Raw genomic sequence first — 17928 nt, 5'->3', positions numbered from 1 at the left:
GGGTAGAGCCATGTATGACAAACCTTGCCCAGATACAGAATGAGGGGAAAGCCATGCATGGGAAACTTTGCCCAGATAGAGGAGGGGAGAGCCATGCATGAGAAACCTTGCCCAGATACAGAAGGAGGGGAGAGCCATGCATGAGAATCCTTGCCCAGATACAGGAGGGGAGAGCCATGCATGGGAAACCTTGCCCAGATACAGAAGCAGACTTTGCCTGTGCTTCTACACCTGCATTGCTTGCTGTTTGGGGTTTTAGGCTGGGTTTCTGTACAGCACTTTGTGACATCAGCTGATATAAGAAGGGCATTATGAATACATTTGATTGATACAGAAGGAGGGGAGAGCCATGCATGGGAACCTTGCCCAGATACAGAAGTAGACTTCCCTGCAAACCAAAGTTGGTTCTGTGAACGTTCCCAGAACATTCATTAGGTTACCCAAAAGTTCTAATAACACAAAAACTGTCCAGTTGTGCTGATAATTATACAATGTTTGGATAAAACATTTGCCTGATGTTGCAAGAAGGTTCCCAGGAACATTATTTGAATGTTTTTGGGATGTTATCATTCTAATGTTAGAGATACAACCCTGACTATAACTTAATGGAAATGTTAGCTAATGTCCTGGGAATGTTAGCTAATGTCCTGGGAACGTTAGCTAATGTCCTGGGAACGTTAGCTAATGTCCTGGGAAAGTTTCTGGTTTGCTGGGCAGGCAGTGCCAGTGGGCACTCCACCATGTCCTAGCTCCTTTAATGAATGGATCAGAATAATAATGAATGCTATGCTTCAAAGGAATAGACACTATATCATGCAAAATGTAATGTAATCAGTTTGATGAAATGCCACTGCAGACATGTTCTCAAGTGGTTTTGACACATGTTTGTGTGGCGCTTGTACAGAAGGTTCATTAGAAACATAGAATTAGAAGTACGGTAGTGCTGCATAGTTAATATTCATGTATCACAATAAACACTGTAGTTAAATAGATCAAGTGTAAGACCCAAAACATGAAACATAACATTTTTGTTTGTCTGTCTCTGCCTTTTTTCCCATTGATTTACATTAAAGCATACATTGCAACAGGGGCGGACTGGGACCAAAAATCGGCCCTGGCATTTCAAGCACACTGGCCCATTTCCTTCCTCGAGGCCATCACACAGGCCCATTTTTTTGGGTTGAGGCCCCCATTATTAGTTCAGATAATGATAATTGTGGTTTTTTTTTAAGTTAGAGGACCTCTAGGCAAAAAATGAACTAATTTGCCCTGCACTCCATACAGGAGGCAACATTCAAATAACATCCTGTGGCTGCCTTCCTATTCCCTGACAGGCCATTTCATTCAGTCAGCCTTGCACACAGTGGTGATGTATATTGACATTTCAAAGATAAGCTGATTGTTGGTGATTTTTTTGGGACAGATGTGGGAACTTGTTTTATGTGAACTCCCATAGTGAGCTCTTGATATTGGTCCAATAGTGAGCTCTGGATATTGGTCAAATAGAGAGCTCTGGATATTGGTCCAACTGAGAGCTCTTGTCATTGGTAACAGCTCCTCCTAGTGGTTAACTGTCAAACTGACTCAGCAAGAATCTCCTAGTAAGTGGAGATGAACAAGTGAGTGACATAGAATGTTTCAAATTCAGAAAAAAACAAGACAGCAGCCTTCACTTAGCCAGTGTTTGTGGGGGGGAAAACATAACAGTCTGTGCCTAGGTCAAAGGTTACTGTAACTGCAGAGTGTTTTTTGCTGAAAGCTACTGGGATGGAAACCCCAGTGGCTGATGTAGTTTAGAATTACATGTTGAGGAACACATGCTTAAGTGATCCTAGAAGGCTCTTGTGTATGAAATGATGGTCTCATTTTGAATTGGAGATGTCAGACCAATAAGTATCTGCATAAAAGGGTCTGAGTCACTCTCCCCCCTCCCTCTGAGAGTAACAGGCACATGCATGTGCGCACGCACCCGCCCACGCATGGATGCATGCACGCACACACCCGTATTTAAAACAGTCAGTTGGCTACCTTTGTATTAGAAATGGTGTCCAACGGAGAGGTCAGGTCCAGGCTTTAGAGTAGCCTTATTTTTTTTACATAGTGAAATAGGCATCCACAGCTAGCGTTATCTAAATACAAAACAGAGATCTTAGCATGGAAGGCAAGAGCAAAAGTCTCCTGGCATTGCCTGATGGTTACCGTACATTCGTGAAGGCCTACTGATCTAAGTACAAACATAATTAAAACAATGGCATTCATATTAACACATTTTTACAGCATGTTTGGGAAATTAAATGTTAATAGATTATTCATACTGCATGACCCCACCACTTGTCCTCATAACAAGTTTGATAGTGTGCCAGATAATGCTTTCAGTAGCCTATCAAACCAATACAGTGCTTGTATTGTCATTATAGGATAAGCCTATTCACATTATTGGTTTATGCAGAATGTAGTGACATTGATGGCTGTGACAGCTATTGGTTCTCACCCCGACATTGTAGCCAAAGTGCTGTAGTTGATAGAAGCAGCCAAGTGCCTGTATTCTCTCCAGGATCATTCATTCTAGCAAGACCTTCATTCTGGCTCAAACGTTATTATGATCCAAGAAAACAGTTTTGCGCTTCGCATCATGTGTAGGATTAAGTCAATCGATGAGCACCGCTTCATCTGTGAGACGAGGCGGAAAACATTTAGGGGTAGAAAGACGTGTGTGCTCGCCAAGCAGAAGCACCTATTCAGTACCCCTGGAATCTAATCATGCCTCCAGATTAAGTGTTTTTATTTAAATGTGTTGATTAAGGTTTCGTTGGTTTCTTGTGTTGCCCTCGCAGTTGGCACCACTTCAGCCTTTAGCGTGAAAGACTGATCCTATTGCTGAAAAAAAGGTTGGCCACTTGCCAAGACATGGAACAAGTGCGCCTCCCTTCCCTAGTTAGGCGTATTCATAGTTAGGGGTTTGGTTGATTTTAAAAAGGCAAGCCTGGTCCGAAGTGGATCAGTCTGCTCAGAAAACTTATCCGGAGGGGAAAGTATTAGAATCGGTTTCAAAGGAGGAAAAATCCAGGTTTTGTGCAAAGAATTGCATTGCAACCGGAGGACATAACTTCTGTCAGAGAGAAACAATATTGCACCCCAAAGTGTAGTCTTTGGTGATATTTTGACTTGTTCTGTGAATACTTTTATTTGTAAAGAATATATCTTTTCCGTTTATTTTGACTGAAGTGTGCTGAAAACACTCTCCATTTGGATGCGGACTTGTTTTTAGCTTTATACATTTGATCATTTAACGCACGGGCATTGCCTGTAAAATTTATTCACATTTTGGTGTTTATCAATTGCAAGACGAATATGTTTCTCAGTTTTTGTCTACTGCTGACATTTGTCTTGGGGCTGACCGGGTCCTTTGGCTCATATGTACCCTGCGAGCCGTGCGACCAGAAGGCGCTCTCTATGTGCCCCCCGGTCCCCGTCGGTTGTCAACTCGTGAAAGAGCCTGGCTGTGGTTGCTGCCTAACCTGTGCCCTATCGGAAGGTCAGGCGTGCGGTGTTTACACCGGAACATGCACCCATGGCTTGCGCTGCTTGCCGCGGAATGGAGAGGAGAAGCCCCTTCACGCGCTCCTCCATGGCAGGGGTGTGTGCACGAACGAGAAAGGATACAAACCCCTCCATCCACCCATAGGTAAGAAGACGCATTGAATGCATGCGATTAGGGGAGCCAAGGAAGATGGGGCTGTGTAAAATACAACAGCATGATATTGTCGCAGGGTTGAAATTCTGTTTCAGGTATACTGGCTCCGGTAAATGGAATTGTAAACTTGTTCGTTAGATTTTAGCAGAACGTTCCATTTGGTTCTTCCATGACCCCTCGCAAACGAACTTCTATGCTGTTTCGTATTTTGTGAAGTCATGGTTTCACAGACAACTGTTGTGAGCATTAACATTAGCATACTGAAGTTTGGAATCCACATTTGAAATAACCTCCCAGGTAACGTTACATGAGCTGCTCTATACACGCAAACTGTCTGATTTGTCAGTCTTATTACGGCAAGCTTTATTGTGAATCTGGGTCTTTATTCAACCGCAAAATGTATCCGATTCATCACAGTGCCACAATAACAGCACATGCGGGGAATAAATCCGTTATTGCGTGGCCTTCCAAAGCAATAGCAAGTGTGATATATATGCAAATAGGCCTACTGGTGAGTGTTGTTAGTGTTGATCTTATCCGTGCGCGTGTGTGCTTAAAATCAACATTCACAATAAGTTGCTGCTGACGCACTTGTCCGTTTAGTTTTAAGTGAGTTTGTGTGCGCAGCAGTGGGCTGTGCTGCGCTCTAACTTGCAGTCGCTGTATTGTGTTCGTTATGGATACAGTATTGTAGACTCAAAGCGTTCTGCTGAATGCTTGTCGACAGGGCTGTCCCCCCACAGACACGTGCCTGTCTGGACGTACATTCTTGTGTGAGAACACATTGTAGCCAATGTGGAAATAAGTCATTGCTGCTATTCTAATTAGTTAAATCACATCTCACTTTGTTGGACACCTGCATTTCATGCAAACATATTTGCGGCCTTCAAAGAATATCAATATTTTCCAATATATAATAACCCATCCTATTATCTTCTGGGATACACCAGGAGGTGCGGTTTCTGCAGGTTCCAGATTATATTTAAAACTCAGACTCCGGCTCCAAGGGCTGTGTTCAATCTCAGTGCTAGGCACTCGTGTTTTGTTTTTGTGTTTTAAGACTTTACCTAACTTTAACTCTTAACGCAACCTCCCTGAATAAATGCGTCAACGTAAATTGATCGCTAACCTTAACCATTCTGAATGCATGCCTAAATTTAAATGTTCGTTTCACTTTTGCCGATTTTGACTGACAGCTAAAATATGACATCACGTGGTGTAATTAAAACCTCAAACCACGGTTTAATTCTGTTGCTGCAGTTCCACCAAGGGTTGGCGTTGTATTGGGAGATTGGCTTGTAATATCCGGTCCTTCTTATTGTAATTGACTGAAGAGGGCTCTGATCCTGGAGCTACAGACCTTTTCAAAACTGATTTGAGGTTTAGTCCCTGTGGGTGGTGTTGAGAGTCGGATTACCACTCAAAGATTACATCTGATGGTGTGTGTGCATGAGTCTGTGCACACTTGTAAATCTTGGATGTGTGTGTGTACAGTGGGGAAAGAGGAGTTAGGTTTGAATTAACCAAACGTCAACATTTAGAGGTCATAGATGGTATTATTTTATTCATGATTTAGATTGTCACTTGTTACCAGATCCTATTAGACGAAATACGTTTTTTGGTGACAAACCAAATTTGATTAATGCCAGTGGTTTAGGCCTATTCTCTGGTTGGCCAGGTTGAAAGACTCAGGCTTTGGATACTCCCTACATGTACTGTACATCCCTTGGGGGACAATGCGTGAAATCACAACAATGGATTTCAGCCCCTTCAAGAGGTCACCATTGTCTGTAGTAATGGCAGCAAGGCTATACATCCCACAAATATTTGCAGCAATAACTGAAATAAACCCAGCACATGTGTCTAGCTATAAGTATCACTCTGATCCAGGACATTGAATTCCAACACGCACTCTATCTGAAGCCTGTGCATGTGTGCGAATGCAAACTTTTGGCACTGAGTGGTAACCGGAGCTCGTCCGTCTTTCTGCCCCTGGCCAGACAGTGTGGCCGTTCAGGCACAGTGCAGTGATTCAGCAGAATGCCTCCGGTTGCTCTTCTCTGAAGGGCCGTCCATCAAGGGCTCCTCTGATTGGAATTAGACATGAGCCTTTAGTTTCCTGCCGTGTAGGGTTTCAACCTGCTCTGATCAGCTGGCAAACACAGAGAGGACAGGTCAAGTATCCAAAGACGGATCCTCAGGGGACCCAATAGTTTCCATCTCTGGGCTGTATTCATGCAATTCTACCATGTCCTTGCAGAAAAAAGCCACTTTGGACCCAGTTGAACCAATCTACATATTATAAAGACTTAATGCATTTAAAGGGGACTGCCACTTTAAATACCAGATCTGGATATGTTTCTTGAAGGAGATGGAATTACATTGAACTTTCTCTGTATTTCTTTCTCACAAATGTATTGGCATGACATGGGTATAACATTGTAATGCAATGTAGTCAAACTACACACTACCCTGTTGTCTCTCTCTTATGTCTACAGAAGTCTGGTGTCACCTAGCATCTTTTGTTGACTGTTGAATTGTGTTCCAAGGAAATTATGCTTAGCTCGGATGGCTGGGCATAGTAGTTGGTTTGTGTTGCAGGCCACTTAGTTCACTGTGTTAGCCCAGAAGAATAAGAACCTGGAATGCATGCCAACAGATATGATTTCATGCCAACAGATATGACTCCATGCCAACAGATATGACTCTGTGCCAACAGATATGACTCCATGCTAACATATATGACTCCATGCCAAAATATATGACTCTGTGCCAACAGATATGACTCCATGCTAACAGATATGACTCCATGCTAACAGATATGACTCCATGCTAACAGATATGACTCCATGCTAACAGATATGACTCCATGCTAACAGATATGACTCCATGCTAACAGATATGACTCTATGCCAACAGATATGACTCCATGCTAACATATATGACTCCATGCCAAAATATATGACTCAGTGCCAACAGATATGACTCCATGCCAAAATATATGACTCTGTGACAACAGATATGACTCCATGCAAACATATATGACTCTGTGCCAACTGATATGATTCCATGCTAACATATATGACTCCATGCCAAAATATATGACTCTGTGCCAACAGATATGAGTCCATGCCAACAGATATGACTCCATGCCAACAGATATGACTCCATGGCAACAGATATTACATCATGGCATAAGGCCTCTTGCTCTCTGAGCTTGTGAAAGAGTCTTATGTTTGAACAGGTGCCCCTTTGCCAAGAAACAAGAAGATGATTAAAGAGAGTGCATGAATCTAGAAAGCTTGACTTGCACATCAACATGTATGCAGTACTCTATCAACATAGCATCAGCCAAAGCCCAAAGAACAAAACCATTTTGAGTTCAGGGTTTATTTTTGTGCCCCAAGATAGTTTTTTTTATGTCTTTGGTGGTGCATTTACAAGTTTTAGTGCAATCACAAGCCAATGCAATGAAGCCAGTTTGTCACCTGTCTTTGTTACCACAATTTACAATGGCTATGGGACAAAATAAACACTGGCACCCCAAATGTGGTATTAACTTGACAACTTAATGCACCAAGTGATTTGTGGCTCTGTACTCTTCTTGAAAGGCCAGAACTAGGGGGATGATCAAGTATTATTTTTAAGATACAGCCCCAGCCATCTTAGGAAAACATTTTACAGTAGCAGGGTCAACTTCAAGTATTTATTTTTTCAGTGTTCCTGTATTAACCACCCTCCCTCATACAGCTCCTGGATGCTTCACACCAATTGTCCTCATGTGAATTGAACAGACAGACCAGCAATGGTTGGTTTTGGTTAGGGTTACACATTGCTACTGCAATGTTATATTCCCAAATACATCAGACAATCTCTCTTAACAAAGAGGCCAGTGACAATACACATTGGTGTGAGGCAGCTTGGTTGGCCTATCTACTATAGAAAGCATACTACTGTACTGTAGACTATTAGTCCTGCTCCAGTTCAACCAGAGATGGCCCCAGCTGTTTGATAGTTTGATGGTTAGGTCATAAGGAGAAGACCATTGCTGAGGGTGATTTTACAACTCACTCACCCTGATCCCCCTCCTCACAGAAGTGGATGTTGTTGAATGCTAAATATAACCAACCTCATCAGATTCATGTGAGACAGTTTATCATGTACTCTTCTTCTGGTTTTCTAGAATTCTGTGCCATTTGACACACATGTGTTAAACATGGGAGATCAATTGCGAGTGTAAGGTCTACTAACATGCTCTAGGACCAAGCTATGGCACTGTTCCCATGCACAGTATTCAAGCTAGAGAACTTATTTGGCAGTTTGCACGCTTGAATGAGTTTTTCCGGTGAAGTTTTACAGCAATCAGTCTGACACCAGTGGAGGCTGGTGGTAGGAGCTATAGGAGGATGGGCTCATTGTAATGGCTGGAATGGAATCAATGGAACACAGTCAAACATGTTGTTTCCATATGTTTGATGTGTTTGATACCGTTCCATTCATTCCATTCTAGCATTTTCAATGAGCCCGTCCTCCTATAGCTCCTCCCAACAGCCTCCACTGGCTGACACTTACATCAGGGTCGTGCCCAGTAGAGAACGCTTTGCAAAGGACAACAAAAATTATTGTGTCGGTAAAGTATTACCTTTCTGTTTCACTCCATTTCAATAAATGTTTTCCCCTACTGGACATGACCCAGGATAGCACAAGGATAGTATCACTTACCACAGAAGAACCTAACTCATTGAAAGTCACTGTCAGGAGCTCAACAAAAAATCCTGTCTCAAGTTTCTATTCTGAATGAGAACAACAGATGTCCTAATCTCTTGTCTGAAGCTTTGGTGCCAGTTTCAGCTCCAAAATGTGGATTTTGTCATTTTCATCCTGATGTCCGTGGCCTGAGTGTATGGAGATGAGCTTTGGACGGTGGATAGAGGAGGTTCCGTGTAAGCCAAAATAGCATCCTCTGCCACCAGGGAGTCTGAATTTCGTCACACCCCGGCAATTGTGTTGTGTTGACGGTGACCCAGAAGGGCAGCGTCCGAGTGGCTTGTAAAAAAATAAATAAAAAATGATGTGGAATGAGATCTCAGACCCAAATTAGGCTTGCACACGAGAGCAGTGGTATGTAGCATCACGTAAGGGTGCTTTCAACTGCTGTCGTACATTTATTTGACATCAACAGAGAAATGTTTTTGGTACAGCAGTTGCAAAAGGGGCATTGAGGTGCCCTACTTGGAAGGGACTCCCATCACCACGGAAAAAGTGTTACTTGAGTTTTTAATCCCTCAATTGTTCCTGCTGCTATTTTTAACTCTGAATCAAAAAGCAGGAAATGTTTTGATTGCACTGTGCATATTTGTTGTTCATAGTACCTTGGGAAAAGTTTCTGATTAAGTTAGAATTCAGTATCAGGAGAGACTCCCATGGTACGGACCATTTATATCGACGTGGCTGTAGTGGGGCGGGTCGAGAGTTTCAAGTTCCTTGGTGTCCACATCACCAACAAACTATCCTGGTCCAAACACACCAAGAAAGTTGTGAAGAGGGCACGACAACACCTTTTCCCCCTCAGGAGACTGAAAAGATTTGGCATGGGTCCCCAGATCCTCACAGTTATACAGCTGCACCATCGAGAGCATCCTGACCGGTTTGCATCACCGCCTGGTATGGCAACTGCTTGGCATCTGACCGTAAGTCGCTACAGAGGGTAGTGCGTACGGCCCAGTACATCACGGGGGCCAAGCATCCTGCCATTCAGAACCTATATACTAGGCAAGTCATAGACTGTTCTCTCTGCTACCACACGGCAAGCGGTACCGAAGCGCCAAGTCAAGGTCCAAAAGGCTCCTTAACAGATTCTTCCCCCAAGCCATAAGACTGCTGAACAATTAATCATATGGCCACCCGGACTATTTGCATTGGCACTCCTCCTTTGTATTTACACTGCTGCTACTCACTGTTTAATATCTATGCATAGTCACTTTACCCCTACCTACATGTACAAATGACCTCAACTAACCTGTACCCCCACACATTGACTCGGATACCGGTACCCCCTGTATATAGCCTCGTTATTGTTATTTTATTGTTACCTACAGTTTTTTACTTTTTTTTATTTAGTAAATATTTTCTAAATTATATTTTCTTATAACTGCATTGTTGGTTAAGGACTTGTAAGTAAGCATTACACGGTAAGGTCTGCACCTGTTGTATTCAGGGCGTGTGACAACTAAAATTTAGATTTTAGATTTTAAATACTGCACTGAATGAAGCAGTAACATTATGTTCTCCTTATCCAACCGAAGCTGTTTTTTAGCACTGCCAAAGGGTGTGTTAATAATGATGCCACCTGAATTTGATTACACTTTTTTATAATGACTCCAGCATGTGTTACCATGCTACATTTCATCTTTAAAGAATTTGTTTTGGAGATGTAATGAAGACCACTTCTATTAAGGCATGTGTTGGTGGAAGCAAATCAGGTAGTAACCATCTAAAAGTGTCAATAAAGTGAATTGAAATGAAGTTAAACATGGCTATGATTTGACTATCCACCAGCAGTTACATTGGAACTATCTCAGCATCTTTTAGGACTAATGTTCTTTTAAATTCATATGCTTCCCACCCGAAACAGTTCGGGACAGTTTGTGCATATATTATGATGACATTAGGTGACATGTTTGTTTGTTTTGGTCTACTGCAAGAGTTATTTCAGCTGTTCGTGCACAGCAAAAAAAATATTTTAGGCAAGCTAAAGTCGGTAGCCCGAAGTCTACACCCCTTCGTCCGTGATTGGTCAACAGTAGCGATTCTTCAATGAGGTTGTCATTCAACGAGAGACGACTCATTTTCATGCTCATTTTTTCACTTGAGAAATACTGCAACAAACATTTTAGTTAGATGTAAAATTATGAGACCGAGATCTCCTCGGCAGAAACGTCAAAATTAATGACAGCTTTCTTGAGTTATCTTAGATTAAGTCTGACTATTTTAAGGAAGTGAATACTGGCTACGGCGTCTCAATATGGACAAACAGTGCTATTGCTGCTTTTTTCTTGTTTTTCAAGCCAAACTGAAGCGTGCTTTACACTGTATTGGGAAATGCAGTGGTTGAGTTGTGCCCCAACGAGTAAGCATTTTGCAAGGCCATTCGATGTGGAATTGAGTGTGCTCCAATGGCTTTACATTTTGTTTAGATCCCTACACAATGAATGCTGTTGGTCCGGATCACCTACCTCTAACTGAATGACTGAAGTGCAGTGTTTCATTCTGGCCCAAGGGTTTTCCATATCTCCTTCTCTGTGCTACAGTGGTAGGGGTATCAGGCCATGGATTCTGTCCAGAAGCCTTGAAATATTAAGCAGCGGAATCAGACTGGGGGAGTCCTGTTGGCCAGTGTTGTGGTGTAAAGATAATGACAGAGGACTTCCTGCTCCGTTATCACTATCTCACCTCATACACCCCCCGTCCTCTGGACAGCACCTCTATTCAAGACCTAGGATCTTGTAAACGTGTAATTCCAGAGGGTGTTCTGTGCTATCAACATTGATTAGGATACACTCAGTGGTGTAATGTTTGTGAGCCAATAAGAATTTAAGCATCTCGTTGTGGCGCATTTTCTGCCCAAAGTTGTATGACTGTGAATTCATAACGACCTGTTAGAGAGAAAAACAACTGAAAGAAGAGTGGCTTGTCTTTCATGCTTAGGCTTCCTGGCTGCAAGAAACTTGGGATATTCATGAAGCATAATTGCCCTGCGCACATGTTAATTTTTAAACAGAGGCATATCAGTTGCACATTGTTTGCCTGTTCCGTTCCTCTTGTCTTAATGAAAACTTTAGCGCGAGCAGTGGGAGAGATACCAATACCTCTTCAGCCTGGGCTGAGTGGAGGTGGCTGCACGTGACTGTGCTGTCTTGGCTGGTGGCCAGCATTTTGGCAGTGTTTCAGTACTTAAACACAGGCCTGCTAAGCCTCTTTTACAAGCTGGGGACCATAAGCATGGAAAAACTTAGTTTTTTTTGGAGAGAGACCCCGTTGTCTGCAAACATACTGTCTCCATGTCTTTGAATTGCAGGAACAGCTTGTGAATTGGAAGAATAACAGCATTTTATTTGATGTTCTAAAATAATGGCGCATTTGGAAGATGCTCAAATGTCTTGAAATCAGTATCACAAGTGTTTCCCATGCTGCATTTAAAGTATGCCTATGATGTAGTGTGTGTTGTATTTGTAAAATGGAAGGGGGGATGCGTTCTCGTGTTTGTGGTAAGTCAATTCCCAGCAATACACCTCTCAGTGGTGACATGCCTGTCCTTTTTTCCAAGGTGGCCATGTAAATCCAGTCCAGTGGCGCCTATACCTAATTAAGATAACATTGAAATGTGGTTTGTTTTAATAATTTTTAATCATCCCCTTCTTCAGCTATCTGTCAACGTCCCGGGATTGTCTCTCCCCAACAATACTTAGCACATTCACTCAGCCCCAGAATTCCAACCACGCCCTCCCCCATGGCCACCGCTGCACCCACCCGCGGGTTTCCTTACTGGATAAATATAACCCCAGTCGTCTACAGGCACTGCGGCCACTCGCCAGTTGGGGCCTGGCAAAATCCCATGACGGTGCCTTTGGGGCCTTGCAAAATCCCATAACAGTGCCTTTGGGGCCTTGTGTGCTTACGATAGAGTAAGCACAAGCAGGAGAGGAGCGCTCAGCTATGGCCTCAGAGAACCTCACTCAGGCTTGGGCTCTTGACTTATGGGGGCTGAGCCCTGAGGAGGGACCGGGGGGAGAGGGGATAAGGGATCAGGACCCCAAATCTCTAGCCTGGGGAGACCTCCATATGTACCTCTAGGACTGTAGGTACCTCTGGGGGGTTGGATGGGGTAGAGGGAGAGCAGTGGCTTTTGTTCCTGGATTCAGTTCTGTTCATGATATGAAATGATACAGTACATTCAGACTAGGATGTGTCCACCTCTGCCGTAGGCTTCAGTTGCCATGGCTCCTCGGTTACCATGACATCAACGTCTCCAAGTATGATCTGTGAGAGACATGAAGTCTTTGATTAGACCCAATTATTTTTGTCTTTGCATGGACTTGCCAGATACTGTAAGTATGTATTACTAAAATAGCTTATGATCAACCTAATAAGCCACTGTGTCACACAAAAAAATTCCACATACCTCCTTAATATGATGTAGAAGAGACTGAGCTAAGATTTTGTCTCTTTCGGTCAGCATTCAGACTTGTTTAACCAGACTTACTTTCTTTGCTTTGACCTCCATTAGTAGATGCTGGATTTTATGTTTTTTTATGGTGGGGGCTGGGGTGAAGTAGTGGTAGAGGTAGTTCATCAGCTGTCAATCCTTGATCCTGCCCCCTCCTTTGTAAACAAATGGGAAAGCAACATTTGTTGGCCCAAACCCTGGGAAAAGCATCTGGTAGTCCATATTTTCGTTTGGGCAAGAATAACTTTTCGAACATTTTAGGTGGGGGTAATGTGACAAGTATGCTCTCTCTTTCCCCTGTGTAGATCATGAGTCTCTGGAACACGAGGACACCCTGACGACTGAGATCACGGAGGACCAACTGCAGCCCGCCAAAGTGCCGCTCCTCCCCAAGCAGGACCTCATCAACAGTAAGAAGATCCAGGCAATGCGCAAGGACAAGGACCGCAAGCGGGCACAGGCAAAACTGCGCTCCATTGGCCCCATGGACTACTCCCCACTACCGATTGACAAGCACGAGCCAGAGTTTGTAAGTACAAGAGTGGAGAGAAGGAAAGAGGGGGGCTAATGTTGAAGCTGTGCTGATGCTGTTAGTGTGAAAACATCTCCAACTTTGATCCTAGGATAGCTGACTGAGTGCAGGATTTTGTTCCACCTATGGTGCTAGCACTGGGAGCTAATGTTAGTTGTGCCATTCCTCCACAGGGTCCTTGCAGGAGGAAGCTGGATGGGATCATCCAGGGAATGAAGGACACATCCCGTGTCATGGCCCTGTCCCTGTACCTTCCCAACTGTGACAGGAAGGGCTTCTTCAAACGCAAACAGGTGAGCAGTCTCCCTCTGTCATCATCCTTATACATGGTTTAACACATCAGTTATACATATTAATAATATTTGTTTACACTGTCTCTCTCTCTCTCTCTCTCTCTCTCTCTCTCTTTCTTTGCCACCTGTTGTTGCACATCGATCGCCTCCACAGTGCAAGCCCTCTCGTGGCAGGAAGCGAGGTATCTGCTGGTGCGTAGACAAGTACGGCTCGCAGGTTCCCGGCACAGACTACAGCGGGGGGGACATCCAGTGCAAGGACCTAGAGAGCAGCAGCATCAACGAGTGAATAGGCGGCTCCGCCCCAACCCGATCACCTGACCCAGGGCCTCACCTCCTCCTTTCCCTCCCACCTGTCTGCTTCGCCCTCCAGTCACTTTTTGAGATTTTCAAGACGAAAAAAAAATAAGACAACTAAATCAATCAAATGAATGAACGAAAAGGACAGGCTTGAAAAAAGGACACCTGAAATCTTTTTTATTTTTTTGACCGTGTGCTCATCTCTTAAAAGACGGAACCCAGCAGGTTTTAAGCCCTTGTTTGACCCTCGGGCCCCTCCCCCACTAAGAGCTGGGCTCGGGCCCAACCCCCACTAAGAGCTGGGTTCGGGCCCCTCCCCCACTAAGAGCTGGGCTCGGGCCCCTCCCCCACTAAGAGCTGGGCTCGGGCCCCTCCCCCACTAAGAGCTGGGCTCTGGCCCCTCCCCCACTAAGAGGTGGGAGCCTCACTAACGATTCATGAAAATATATACTTGTATTGATATATTTTTATAGAAACACCAAACTTTGTATCATTTTAAGCTAACATAAAATGGATGAAAAAATGAATATAAGTCACTTTGATTATAAACAGGACTGTTTTGATCTTTCACATCTATTGCTATTGAGGTGTCAGAGGAGATAGCTGGATCTTCTATTCAGGTGTCAGAGGAGGTAGCTGGACCATCTATTGAGGTGTCAGAGGAGGAGGAGGTAGCTGGACCTTCTATTGAGGTGTCAGAGGAGATAGCTGGACCTTCTATTGAGGTGTCAGAGGAGATAGCTGGACCTTCTATTGAGGTGTCAGAGGAGGAGGAGTTAGCTGGAACTTCTATTGAAGTGTCAGAGGAGGTAGTTGGACCTTCTTTGAGGTGTCAGAGGAGCTAGCTGGACCTTCTATTGAGGTGTCAGAGGAGATAGCTGGACCTTCTATTGATGTGTCAGAGAAGATAGCTGGACCATCTATTGAGGTGTCAGAGGAGATAGCTGGATCTTCTATTGAGGTGTCAGAAGAGATAGCTGGACCTTCTATTGAGGTGTCAGATGACATAGCTGGACCTTCTATTGAGGTGTCAGAGAGGATACCTGGACCTTCTATTGAGGTGTCAGAGGAGATAGTTTGACCTTCTATTGAGGTGTCAGATGAGATAGCTGGACCTTCTATTGAGGTGTCAGAGAACATAGCTGGACCTTCTATTGAGGTGTCAGAGTACATAGCTGGACCTTCTATTTAGGTGTGAGAGGAGATAGCTGGATCTTCTATTTAGGTGTGAGAGGAGATAGCTGGACCTTCTATCGAGGTGTCAGACACAATAGCTGGACCATCTATTGAGGTGTCAGAAGAGATAGCTGGACCTTCTATTGAGGTGTCAGAGGACATAGCTGGACCTTCTATTGAGGTGTCTGAGGACATAGCTGAACCATCTATTGGCAAAAAACAAAACTTGAGAGGGTCTTTCTGATACAGTTGACTCTATCTGGGTATTTGGTTCTGTCAGAGCACTTATGAATAAGGGAACCTGCTTGGATATGTGTTACTTCACTAATTTTGTGTGAGCATGCATGTATGTATGTGTGTGCGTGCGTGTGTGTGTAAGAGAAAGGGAGTGAGCTTAACACAAGAATGTCCTTTTTTTCCTCTCGCTCTCTTTTGGTCTTTTTACAACAACAACAACAACATTTATGGCTGGTGCTTGAAGTAGTCTTGAGGATGGCTTTCTCCCACTAAGCTATGTAAACCTAGGTCTATGGGAGATGGAGCGTGTTTGACACAATAATCAGATCATTACAGACAACCCAATGTTAGTGGCTCATTGACTCTGTAGCTAGCCTGACATGCCAACTGTGCCTATTGTTACCATACACTGCCATGCAGGGCAACACAAAACTTAACGGAGAACACTGCCCCTACTGGTGAAGGGAATACTGCCACAAAGTGCTCATACTGTCATCTGATGTGAGCTCTGCTTGGCCCAACAACCGGGACGTAAAGAATAGTGGAAGGAACCGTACAGTCCTGCAATAACTAACAACAGTAATTCTTTGTTTTGCTAAAGTACGGGCAAAAATTGTGAGAACAAGGATTAAGCACGTTGCGGACTTGCATTCACCAGTGAGGTTAGCTGTTTTTTTTTGTGTGTCTCAGTTGCTCGAGGGTGTTAGTCTTGTGTGGTTTTGTTTGTACTGTTGTGAAGTAGTAACCGCCCACTTTTGAGCCGTGTTCCTTAACCAACGGGCCTGCTACCATGGCCACCACGGCTACAGTGAAACCTTGGTGTATTACTTTTGACTATAAATGAAATCATGTTTATTTTAATTTTAACTAAAGAAATACAATGTACTGGTGCTTGGGAAAAGGACGTGTGTATTTTAGCCTGTAAACAATTTGAATGGTTCCACGATGCCTGGCCATCCTTATTTGAATATGAGACAGTCAAGAAAAGCTATATCCCACCTATTTTCTTCCCCCTTGGCTTGCATGCCGCCCCTCCTTCTCGACAACTTGTTTTCTATACAACACAACATTACTTGCATTCAAAATGGTGAGCAGTTTTCGTTTTATTATTATTATTATTATTATTCTACCTTTATTTCAACAAGGAACACAGACTGAGACCAAGGTCTCTTTTACAGCTGGGCCCTGCATATACATGTTTACACATACAGTTTAGGTACAATGATTAAGAAACTACACAAGACAAACAAAACGATCACAGATAACACAAAAAAATACAGCAGCAGATTATTACATTTACACATAGGTTATTCCCCTAACAGCACAAGAGCTTGCATTACCCGAAACAGTTACAAGCAATACAAAAAGGAATACTTCTTCCACTCAAGTGTGCATCTTTGACCACTACCTGCAGGGTCAGTTGAAAGTGTAGTTTTATGTCACCTGTGTGCAAGTCACAGTGCCTTCTTACATGCAAATCCACATTTAAATAGTGACGCGAACGTGACGTGGTAGCTGTCTAAGGGACGGAAACCCTGCTGAGGCTGAGAGGCCCTCAGGGTAGTAGTTCTCTAGCCTGCCATGACGAGAGGTCTAGGTAAAGTACAAAGAAGGTAACTAACTCAATGTGATGTGGTATAGCTCTAGTCATGTGGTATAACTCTTGCCACAAACACATTATGAATCCGTTGCTAATCCCTCCCTGTGTTTGAATGTGAGGGCAAGGAAGACCAGAGTACCCGTCTCTGTCTCTTATTTTCAAAAAGCACTAAAAAGCTAGAGTATTGCTTTCAAAGTTGACTGCCAATGTATTTGATTGCCAGAGAATAGGCAGGTGATGTTAGAATTTCGAGGCACATCATAGTTGAGCACGCAGACTAGCAAACTGCTGCCTCTCTCACCCGGTAGTCGGAGAAGAGATGGACGAGGCATTACTAGCCATCAGATCCTATTCCACAGCTTGTGTGGGTGATCGTAATTACTCTAGCCAGGCCATCAACAGACAACAAATTAGGGAGCTTGTACTCCAGCCTCAATTAAGTCTGTAGTCCAATAATGACGTGATATTATCAGTTTTCGGACTACAAATGTGTTGAGTAGGATACTGTTGTTTTTAATGGCTCATAAATGAGATGCTGTAACATCAAAAATGAATTGGTCAAAGTGTCAGGCCTATAGCTTTATAGCCTCAGTTACTTTGAGAGAGAAATTGTGGGAAAAAATAAGTTACTATATCCTGCTACCCTTCACATCCAAAATGTCTTCTTACATGGAAGTGAACTCCTCCGCCGTTTGGTAAACCCCAGATAAAGTAGGTTGTCCTATACCCAATGCAGCGTAGCACCCTTCCCCACCTCCACTCAGTCCACTTTGAAAGAAAGCAGCTTGCACTTATAGAAGTTTAAAAAATGTAATTAGAAATACCCACAGATAATATACAGTAAAACCGCCACCTGGGTAGAAAAACAAA

General features: G+C 43.5%; 1 protein-coding gene across 3 annotated transcripts; it reads left to right on the top strand.

Moving 5' to 3' along the window:
• Nucleotides 1–2992: 2992 nt before the first annotated feature.
• LOC115161330 (insulin-like growth factor-binding protein 5) lies at nt 2993–15441 on the top strand. 3 transcript variants are annotated; one of them, XM_029712234.1, is made up of 5 exons: nt 2993–3685; nt 13226–13449; nt 13626–13745; nt 13900–14737; nt 14875–15441. In XM_029712234.1, exons 1-4 carry the CDS (start codon nt 3352–3354, stop codon nt 14032–14034), a joined length of 813 nt encoding a protein of 270 aa, XP_029568094.1. In that variant the 5' UTR covers nt 2993–3351; the 3' UTR covers nt 14035–14737; nt 14875–15441. The 3 variants fall into 3 exon arrangements, with proteins under 3 accessions (XP_029568094.1, XP_029568095.1, XP_029568093.1); XM_029712235.1 differs by having other exon boundaries at nt 13900–14803; nt 14908–15441; XM_029712233.1 differs by having other exon boundaries at nt 13900–15138; nt 15172–15441.
• Nucleotides 15442–17928: the final 2487 nt, after the last annotated feature.

This window comes from Salmo trutta, chromosome 24 (genome assembly GCF_901001165.1).
Source record: "Salmo trutta chromosome 24, fSalTru1.1, whole genome shotgun sequence".
NCBI lineage: Eukaryota > Metazoa > Chordata > Actinopteri > Salmoniformes > Salmonidae > Salmo > Salmo trutta.
This window is presented reverse-complemented; position numbering and strand designations above follow the sequence as displayed.